At 39.0% G+C, this 10,378-nt stretch overlaps 1 protein-coding gene across 2 annotated transcripts in view; it reads left to right on the forward strand.

The window, feature by feature from the left end:
• The window catches only part of furinb (furin (paired basic amino acid cleaving enzyme) b), an 85,322-nt gene extending 77,374 nt beyond the window's left edge, over positions 1–7,948 (forward strand). For both annotated transcript variants that reach the window (XM_030135885.1, XM_030135886.1), the window contains exons 12-16: positions 2,637–2,754; positions 2,979–3,158; positions 3,393–3,520; positions 4,877–5,005; positions 6,087–7,948. In XM_030135885.1, the coding sequence (XP_029991745.1) occupies positions 2,637–2,754; positions 2,979–3,158; positions 3,393–3,520; positions 4,877–5,005; positions 6,087–6,793 (1,262 nt within the window). In that variant the 3' untranslated portion in view covers positions 6,794–7,948. The remainder of the gene's footprint in view (positions 1–2,636; positions 2,755–2,978; positions 3,159–3,392; positions 3,521–4,876; positions 5,006–6,086) is intronic.
• The last annotated feature ends 2,430 nt before the right edge of the window (positions 7,949–10,378 follow it).

Below are 10,378 nucleotides of genomic sequence, written 5' to 3' on the forward strand. Positions count from 1 at the left end.
GAAATGAGGAAATAAATATGATAAAAAATAGAAGAAGATATCAATTTGGCCTCACGTTGTGTCAATCAAATGTTTCACTCCAACTCTGCAACTTTCATCAGACATTAAATTTTCAGAACAGGTTCGATTTTTCTGGGTTTTTCCACATCCATCAGAAACCTTTAGAGAGTTCTTTGACTGTTGATAAGGTGCGTGTTGATCTAGGCTTCTCATTTTTACACACACACACACACACACACACACACACATATATATATATATATATATATATATATATATATATATATATATATATATGACTGGATCTACTGGGATCTCCTGCACAGCCCTGAAACTAGTACCAGCACCTCAGGCAGAAAACTGACAGGTCAATCATAGGAATAGAATCTCAGATATATGTATATATAGAGATAGATAGATGTATGCATGTATGTTTCACCTTCACTTTTGGTACAGTTGAGATAAACCCTGAAAGACTTAAAACAACCACTTGTGGCCAAAAGCATCTACTGATCGAAACTGTTTAATAACGATTGATCCACTAATCCTATCAATACTTATCAAAGTCACCTACTGCACACTTGTTGCTTTATTTGATATTATTATTATTACTACTATTTTTGTCATTTTTACCTCTACCAAGGAACGGCAGAGGTTATGTTTTCATCAGGGTTTGTGTGTTTGTCTGTTATCAAGATAACTCAAAAAGTTATTTACGGATTTGGATGAAATTTTCAGGAAATGTTGATACTGGCACAAGTAACAAAGAATTACACTTTGGTGGTGATGGGGGGGGGGGTGTCTGATCTACCTTGGCGGATGTCTGTGCTCTCCGAGTGCTTTTCTAGTTTGTCACTTTAATACATTTTTTTTTATTTTTCTACTTTATTTGATGCATGTTGTCTTGTGCTGCTGTACTTTTTTTTTTGTGGAATTCAAGTTTTTATTGAACTTTTCAAAGGCTTGGTACATGGCAAACTTAATTTGTTTCTCCGTACAAGAACAGGTAGTATATAATTAACAATTAACTCTGACAACAGACTCAACATAGTTTTTCTCATAAACATAAAAGATCAAAAATTAAATAAATAAATAAAAGACAGGCAGCAAATACAAAAGAAGGTGGATACATAATAATATCGTGCTGCTGTACATTTGAATTTCCCCCTTGGGGGATCAATAAAGTATGTCTTATGTAAATAATTTATGTAAAAGACAATTTCTGAGCTTTTCTTTGTCATCAGATATGACCCATTTAGACATACAGAGGCTCCGTAGAGAACATGGAAACACTGTCATCTACAACACTGATTCACCAGTAAAACCCATGGAGTTTGACAAATGACAGTGGATATAGATGCTTTTTTATGTTCAGTTAATGATATATTTTGCTGAAAAGTCGCTTTTGCTTCAGTTTTCTGTTTTGATAACCTTCCAATTTATTCTGGGTGTTTATGAACATCTACATTTTTAGTAAATTAAATATTAGAAAATACCACATTGTCTTTAAAAAATATAAAATGTGGAGCATTATATTACACTAAATAGTAAATCATTTGGAAATCGCTACAAAAATAGTTTGAGGTCATTAAGGGTTAAACTCAAGTTGTATTTAGTTTATTCTTCAGTGTGTGTTGTGGAGATTGGTGTATAGCAGGGGTGTCAAACTCATGTTAGTTCAGGGGCCACATTCAGCTAAATTTGATTTGAAGTGGGCCGAACCAGTAAAATCATAATATAATGATATATAAATAAATAATGTCAACTCCAAACTTTTCTCTATGTTTTAGGGTGAAAAAAGTAAAATTACATTATGAAAATGTTTGCATCTACAAACTATCCTTTCAAACTATGCGAATAATTTGAACAAACTGGAAAAAAATGTGTAATTTTAACAATATTATGCTTCACTATCATATATCATTTACACATGTACATTATAACTTACAGATCACAGTGGATCCACAAATACACAGAACATTTAGTAACAGGTGGAATATTATTAAAATTGCACTTACTTCTCTTAAGACATTTCAAGTTGTTCATATATGTTCAGGTTATTCAGATATTTTTGCAATGTTATGCTTTGTTTTAGTGTAAATAGATGAAAACATTTACATTTACGAAGAGAAAAAGTTGGAGTATTTATAGGTTATTATGACCCACTTGAGATTGAATTGGTCTGAATGTGGAACCTGAACTAAAATGATTATTAGTATCTTAGTGTAATTTTTTTCATTTCACAAATTCATCCCAAGGGCCGGACTGGACCCTTTTGTGGGCCGGATTTGGCCCCCGGGCCGCATGTTTGACACCTGTGGTGTATAGGAAAATACCTGAGTTTTAGTGAAAAATGCAAAAGGCAGAGGATAATATTGTAATAAATGGTGATAAATTACAAGGAAAGAGAAAAAAAATTATCTGGAGCTCATGACAAAAATAGTTGTGTTACATAATAGACACCCTTAACTCGTGTGTGTGCGTGTGTGTGTGTGTGTATTGCAAATGTTCACATAATAAAAAAACACAGACTTGTTGTTCAGAGGATTTTACTGCTCTATATTTGCCAGTATTTCACTCCCTTCACCTGTCACCCTTTCATCCTCTCCTCCTCCTTCCATCTTATGTCTCCACAGTGAGCCACTCGTACGGCTATGGGCTCCTGGATGCAGGTTCTATGGTGGCTTTGGCCCAGAACTGGACCGCAGTGGGGCCACAGCACCAGTGTGTTCACACCATGCTGTCAGAGCCGAGGTTAGAGCAGTAATCTGGAACTGTTTGTGGGTGAATTAAAGTAAGTTTTATTGTTAATATAAGCGGTTGCGGCTCTTTCATCCAGCCCAGGCTGATGGATATCACGGTATTCTCCTCGGAGCTGGGACGCTTGTGTAGATTTGTAGCACAGTGCTAGAATCTGTGTCCATTTTTGCAGACACACAACATTAACCACCCTCCCCTCTCGCTTGTCAAACCCGCAGAGATATTGGGAACAAGCTGGTGTTCAGCAAGAACGTAGATGCCTGCTGGGGACGACCGGAGTATGTCAGCTCCGTGGAACACGTTCAGGCTCGCCTCACTCTCTCCCACAACCAGAGAGGAAAATTGGCCATTCATCTCATCAGCCCACTGGGCACACGCTCCACCCTGCTGTTCCCCAGGTCCACAGTAAAACACACCACTGTACACAGCAACAGCCCAGACATCATATAAATCTTTCCTTTCAGTCAACACACAAGCTGAAAGTGCACATGTACCTCTGTTATACCAGCACAAAAGCTCCCATAAGTACCCGCTCCTCAGCTTTTCTATGGGAAAATGAAAAATTCTCTTGATTTAAAAAAAAAAAAAAACTCACACGTCATTTCTCCTTTTTTTTTTCTCCCCCCATTCAGGCCTAATGACTTCTCCTCAGAGGGATTCAATGATTGGGCTTTTATGTCTACACACTCATGGGATGAGGATCCTCAAGGCGAATGGACCCTGGAAATAGAAAACGTAGCACCTAATGGGCGTGACTATGGTAACCCCTATTAATTGGTTCATGCCAGAAACCTCCGTCCCTCCTCATCAGCTCAAGCCTTCTATGATATTTTCATGCTCCACTAAGTGATATCTCTTCTGTTCACCTATTTGTGTCTCTAAGGGTTCAGTTTCTACCAGCGAAGGAAGCACTTAGAGCAGGGGTGTGAAACTCATTTTAGTTCAGGGGCCATATTCAGCTAAATTTGATCTGAAGTGAGCCGGACCAGAAAAATAATAACAGAATAACCTATAAATAATGACAACTACAAATTTTTGTCTTTGTTTTAGTGTAAAAAAAAAAGCCGATAAAATTAGGAAAATACTTACTTTTATAAACTATCCAAAAAAAAAAACGTAAGAAAATTTAGTGCAATTTTAACAATATTCAGCCTCCACTTCTCATTTGTCCATGTGCATTATGGATCAGATCTACAAAGACACTAAACACTGAGGAACAGGCAGAAAAGAGTTCAAATTGGGCTGAATTTAATACAGACATTTCAGGTTGTTCATATTTGTTCAGTTTATTCACATTTTATGATTACAGGATAGTTTGGAAATGTCAATATTTTCATAATTTAATGTTATTTTTTGCACTAAAACAAAGAAAAAAAATTTAAGTTGTTAATTCTAGATTTTTTTTGCTTGATTGAAGATATTTTTTAACTTAATTGAAGATTTTTTTGCTTAATTCAAAATTTTTTGCTAAATTTGAGATTTTTTTTTTGGCTTTATTGAAGATTTTTTCATTTAATTGAAGATTTGTTTTGGCTTAATGGAAGATTGTTTTACTTAATTGAAGATTTTTTTTTTGGCTTAATTGAAGATTTTTTCCTTAATTCAAGCTACTTTTTTTTTTTGCTTAATTCAATTCAAGACTGTGGAATTTTTGCACTTGGCAAAAACATCCCAGGGGCCAAACAGGACCTTTTGGCGGGCCACATTTGGCCCCCAGGCCGCATGTTTGACACCTGTGACTTAGAGCATCATTTGAATTAAAAATATTCTGCTTGCCTGCATGACTTTTTTTTCCCAACTGTTAAGCTGTAAAATTGAAGCATATTATCAACCAGTCAAGCATATTATCAACTTGTTAAGACCTGGAGGTTTACTGTTTTTATTACTCCGGGCAGCCAAGCAACTGAGAAAAGAAACCGGACTGCTTCTTTGCTGCTGTTGATCCACCTCCAGAGTAGTGTTTGCTCCACTAACATTAGTTGTTTCTTTTCCTTCCACCCCCGTATCCTCAGGTTTCTTGGCCAGTTCACACCTTTCGTTCTCTAAAGTCTGCTCAATTGCTATGATTTCCCACATCTGCCTTCCCTTTTCCTCTCTCTCTCCTTCTCTTTCTCAGGTGTGTTGAGTCAGTTCACCCTTATCTTGTGGGGTACTGGGCCCAGCGTTGTCAACCCCTCTTCATCTGACTTCCCTCGACCGTCCAACAACAGTTGCAAGACCTTTGATGCCCAGCAGATCTGCATCGGTGAGATGTTCCAGGCAGACACACACACACACACACACACACAACAGGGACCACTTAAGCAGAATGTTCTCATTTGTATGGATGCAGGCACACAGTCATTGTTGCAAAACTGGCATTAGGTCATGCACTGTGTTGGGTATTTTAACTTGCGAGAACAAAATGTTGTGAATGCAGATTGAACATTTACAAGGCTCTCGTGCATCTGTTTACACACGCTATGAATATGCACAATGCCATATGTCATAGTAGCTGAAATCAGAATGGACCAGCAAGGGAGATTAAAACTGCGTCAGAGTGTAAAAGGTGCCAAACGGACGACAAATGCCAAGGAGGATGGTTCCCTCATTGGAAGTCAGGCGAGGTTCTGAACTCCAGACGCTGCAAAGAGTCGTTGCTTCCACTTTATTTGGAATTACGTCTTTAAAAAAAAGACATGGAAGGTCAAAGGATTTTGTGATTTAGAAATAATTAAAGAGAAAATTCAGTTTATTTTAGATTAGATTAATAATAAATATGTTATTTGTACATGAAATCCTAAAAGTAAACTTTATTATTTGCACTGAGTGAAGTATTAAATGTTTAATTGGAATTGATCCCTAGCTTTTCTGTAAACACACTCCAGAAGTGCAGCAGATCCACCAGCGCAGCTTCACATAGCGACTGAAGTTCCACTCTGTAAAACATCTTTTGCTCAGGCAGATTTTTCACGGGAAAGGAGCAAAACTGTAACAGGAACTCACTACCCAGTCATTTGTAATGTGCTGCAAACTTCAAAAGCTTTTAAAAGAGCTACCAAATCTTTATTTCAGTAACAAACCTGTGCTCATGTCTTTTTTTTTTTTAATGTGTTCCTTTTTCCTCCTGCTGCAAATGGGGTTTTAAAGTTTTTGCTGTTTTGTTAGATTTTGTTTATTTTCTTCTTCCTTGACAGTTTTAACTTTTGGATCCACTATAGTGGTGTGTACATGGGGTATCTGTACTCCATATCTGTACCTACTAAATAAACCATTCGAACGGTGGTTTGGTGGTGTTCCTCAGTCTCAGCCTTCCTTACGTTTTTTTTTTTCTTATTTCCGTACAGAATGCAGCCCAGGCTTCTCCCTCTTCCTGCAGGGTTGTGTGAAGTTGTGCCCACCAGGCTTCACCTCAGGGCCACAGCTCCTTAACCTGTCTCTGGAGAACTGGGTGGACTTGTCCTCGGTCCAGGCCTGTCTGCCCTGTAACCCGGCCTGTCTCACCTGCTCTGGCACCGGGCCCATGGACTGTCTGTCCTGTCCACCTCACAGCCACCTGGTCTTCACCTCCTGCCTGCATCAGAACCAAGTCCAACGGAAATCTCCTTTAACCGGGGGTCTAAAGGTCGAGGACGCCCAGCCAGAGGGGGAGACTCCGGCATCAGACGCCGACAGCAGAGAGAGCGAGGAACCTCCGGGGCTGAGCGTGTCTGCGTCCACACAGCTGCCCGCTGTGGTGGCCGTTCTCAGCTGTGCCTTCATTCTGGCGGCCTTCGTCGGGGTCTTCCTCTTGCTACAGATGCGCGCAGGTGGCGCGTCTTCGGGCTGGAGGACCAAACTGCCCTCTGTGTATTCACAGACAAGGGGGGCCCGGGTGGGCTTTGGGTTTGGCTTCGGCCGAGGGCGGGAGAGGAAAGCTCGGATATGCTACAAGGGAATCCCCACTGTGTGGGGGGATGAAGACATGATCACCTACGAGTCTGAATCAGACAGTGAGGAAGTGGACGGTCACAGTGAGAGGACAGCTTTTATCAAGACGCAGAGCTCGATTTAGCTGAATCGGAGTCTGCTATTATAGTGTCTGAGCTGAGGCTTTGATACTATAACATCACAGATCTCATCAGCATTTTAATCCGACTGTATGGAGCTGATACAATCACAGGCATTAGGCTGAGCAGAAACACCAGTCTTATGTCTGTCAGCGTCAACACTCCCTACAAAGCCATTTTTCATGGATTTATTCACAGTAGTTAATTTATTTTATTTTATGATTACTTTGGATAATGTATTTATTATACATCCAGTACTATCACCAGTATGAGGTGTTATGCAAGTATTTCCCATAAATTAACTTTCATTATCAGCTAGACCACATTTCGTCCAATTTATTAAACTAGCGAAGTGCATTACTTCAACGTACATCTGATTTGTCCTCCAAACACCTGACCGTCTGCAGACACAGCTCTCATAAATTGGTTGTTTTATATGTTATTAGATTCCTGGTAGATTGTGGACCAGGGGTCGTGAAGTTGACATGCTTTTCATTAATCGTTGGAAAACTTTAAATTGAAGATTTCTGCCTTAGCACTGGGACTGCATAATAAAACATCCTGCTGGCTGTTTGCTATAAAAATAAAAAAAACCTGTAGAGGATGCTCTATTTTCAATCAAGACGCTGTGGGAATTGGCCCCGCAGCAAAGACATATCAGAATCATCAGTCACAAAATGTTATTGACTTGTAGTGAGGTAACACTGTTTTTGAATGAAATTTGAAAAAAGCACTTAGGCAAACGCTGCCTTTCTGACCTTTGCAACATTTTACTTGGCTACTGCTGCTGCTGCTGGTAAGAAATAAGATTATTTTGTCTTCATTTTCCACTCACAGAGCGCGTATTGATTTGGGGGCTTTTCTCCCAGACCATCTTCATCAGGGTAAAGCTCGTTCTCTCTGTTATGAGGACCATACATTTCCAAGAGCAAACACATGCCTCATTTCTTCTCTATATCTGTGTAGACTTGTTGCTACACATATTGAATAAGAGCCTTTGGATCTAAAGGCCAGAATGGTTACAGAGATTAAAACACGAAGAGATCTTGTATTGCATTTTCTATGTTTGTTTTGTATCCTTTTTTATTTAACTGACAGTGGATGTTAATGTTGTGGAGACGAGTTTCATGCTGGAATAAAGTGACTTTGGCTGTGGCAGACGTAGACTGGTTGTGTCTTTACTGCCAGATTTTTAAAGTTTTAGGGGTTTTACATCTTTTCTCTCAGCCTGAAACACACACACACACCCCAAGAGAGCAGATGGTTCACATTCACTTCTTCAAGGCCACATATCATTGTTACAAGTGTGTTTCCTCCCCTCTTCCTTCCACTGCGGGCGTCGAGCTTTACCAGGATGCCAGCGTTCTGCGTTCATCCCACCATCCAGCTGCCAAAAAGCCTTTGAGAAACTTCCTTCTCGTTCTGCATGTCAACCCTTACAGTTTAAATGAATACAAACAGTAAAGGTTTGTATGCATGTGGGAAAACAATGGCTGCATGTAGCAGGTTTGTTCATTAGCAGTTTCCCTCGAACACCCTTTTACAGATGCAGATAACTGGGTTCAAGGGTGAGGGTACATTCATTCTCTGGCCCATAATTAGATCTGCCGGGAGAACTCACTGCATAAGTCAGTGCCCACTGGATGTGTCACGCTTTGCATTACAAATACTGCATGTGTGTGAAAGCAAATGCCTTCACAGTGTTAAAGGTGCATGAGTTTGAAAACCTTTTAGCCACATGCTCATTACATATTTCTGTGTGTGCCAACTTGATACTTTTCTCCATGGCCTTTGGCTTGTATTAATTAGCTGTCATGTACTGTACAGCAGCTCCTACTAACCACGCTTGGCAAGGAGAAATATTAGATTAATTACAACAACACTAACAAATCAGCTCCTCATTAGCCGATTTCACAACCAGATCAATTGGACACGGAGGTTCCAGTTTAATTATTACAGCAGGTCAAAACATATTTATCTAACAGTACCAGACACTTGTATCTACTTCTTAAATTATAACATCATTCTGAGACAAATTATGTCTGGATTTGGTAAAAAGTGACATCATTTTCTTGTTTAAGCATTGCCTGTAAATAGAGATGTAACGATTACCGGTATAACAATAAACTGTGGTAAAATTGCCAACGGTTAGTATTACCGTTTAAATTCTATCATGATAACCGTGTTTGATTACCACACTTTTCCAGAGAAAATGCTTATGTAAAGATTTGCTTTAATGTCAAATATTTGAGTATAGTTTTAATTTATTACAATTTTAATTTTATAGACCTAATATTTGGAACCAATATTCATTTTTAAAGTCTTTGAAAAGGTTTGTTAAGCATCTGTGTGTTATTTATGCAATAAATTATATACATTTTTCAAATCAGATTTTATATATTTTTTTGTGTTTTTTGTCCTTTTGTGTTGATATAGTAGGTTAAAGTGAAAAAAGTAAAAGGCAGATGATATAAATGAAGTTGTGCTGAAAAAACAGATCCCAAACATGGGTATAGTAAACATTTGTTTATATAGTGTATAAAGGGAAAATCAAAAGGACTGAAAAACAAGCAAAATAGGCTCAGACCACTAAGGGTTAATATGTGAATGTTTCTGCCAAGAGAAGGTACATTGTGCCTAATTTTTTTTTTTTTTTTTCAAAATACAAATTGGTTAAATTATTACAGTGTGTGTATATGTACTTTTTGAACATTTTGAGCACAGTTTCAACAATACCATGATAATAATGATAACCGTGATATGAAATTTTCATATCGTTACATCCCTACCTGTAAATATGAAGTGTACATGTGGTGTGTTTTTTGTGTAGGAATGTTAGAGTGGGTTGCTCTATGTTTTGCCATCAGGTAAGTGTAAGTATAAAGTGTTTGTAGCATCAGATCATCAAATATAAAGTCAAAACCCTCCGGGTCTGTCACAGAAATGTACTTTTACACAAAAGAGCTCCACTCACTTTAACAGAGATAACAGATGGAGCAGTTAAATGAGATAAAAAGTGGTAATTAAGACCTAAATCCATGCTAAAGACTAATGACTCCTAAGGCCTGTTTGTAGAAAAGACTTCTCAGAGTAGCTGCAGACACCTTTGAATGTGAGGCTGTGGGTAAACTGTGTTCAGTTCTCATCCTCCAGGGAGGTTCAGAACCACCAGACGGTCCCCAGGGTGCCTCCACAGGCTTCCACTGTCACATCCCCTCTCCCTCCTCCACACTGAGACTAGAGATGATGTTCAGCCCTTAGGCGTCCATGCCACCCCAGTCGCTTTCTTCTCTGTGTCATTGATCCATTTTTATGTAGTGTGAATAGAGATCGAAAAAAAAAACACATTTCTTTTCATGTCAAACACTGGTACCACAAATGCCTCTAATTCACAGCTGCTGTGAAGTATGTAGGGTTTCAGATGGCAGCTTGTGCACCACCTCCCTGCACGGTTTAATACCACATTGTCTCCTTGACGGCCTGTCCAAGGGGAAGACTAACCACCGGCATTGAAGCATTGGACAGTCTAAAAGGGCCGATATCTGTTACATTTATCTAAGACTGACAGCATCTGTAGAATGGGCCCCTGC

This window comes from Sphaeramia orbicularis, chromosome 6, assembly GCF_902148855.1.
Source record: "Sphaeramia orbicularis chromosome 6, fSphaOr1.1, whole genome shotgun sequence".
Lineage (NCBI taxonomy): Eukaryota > Metazoa > Chordata > Actinopteri > Kurtiformes > Apogonidae > Sphaeramia > Sphaeramia orbicularis.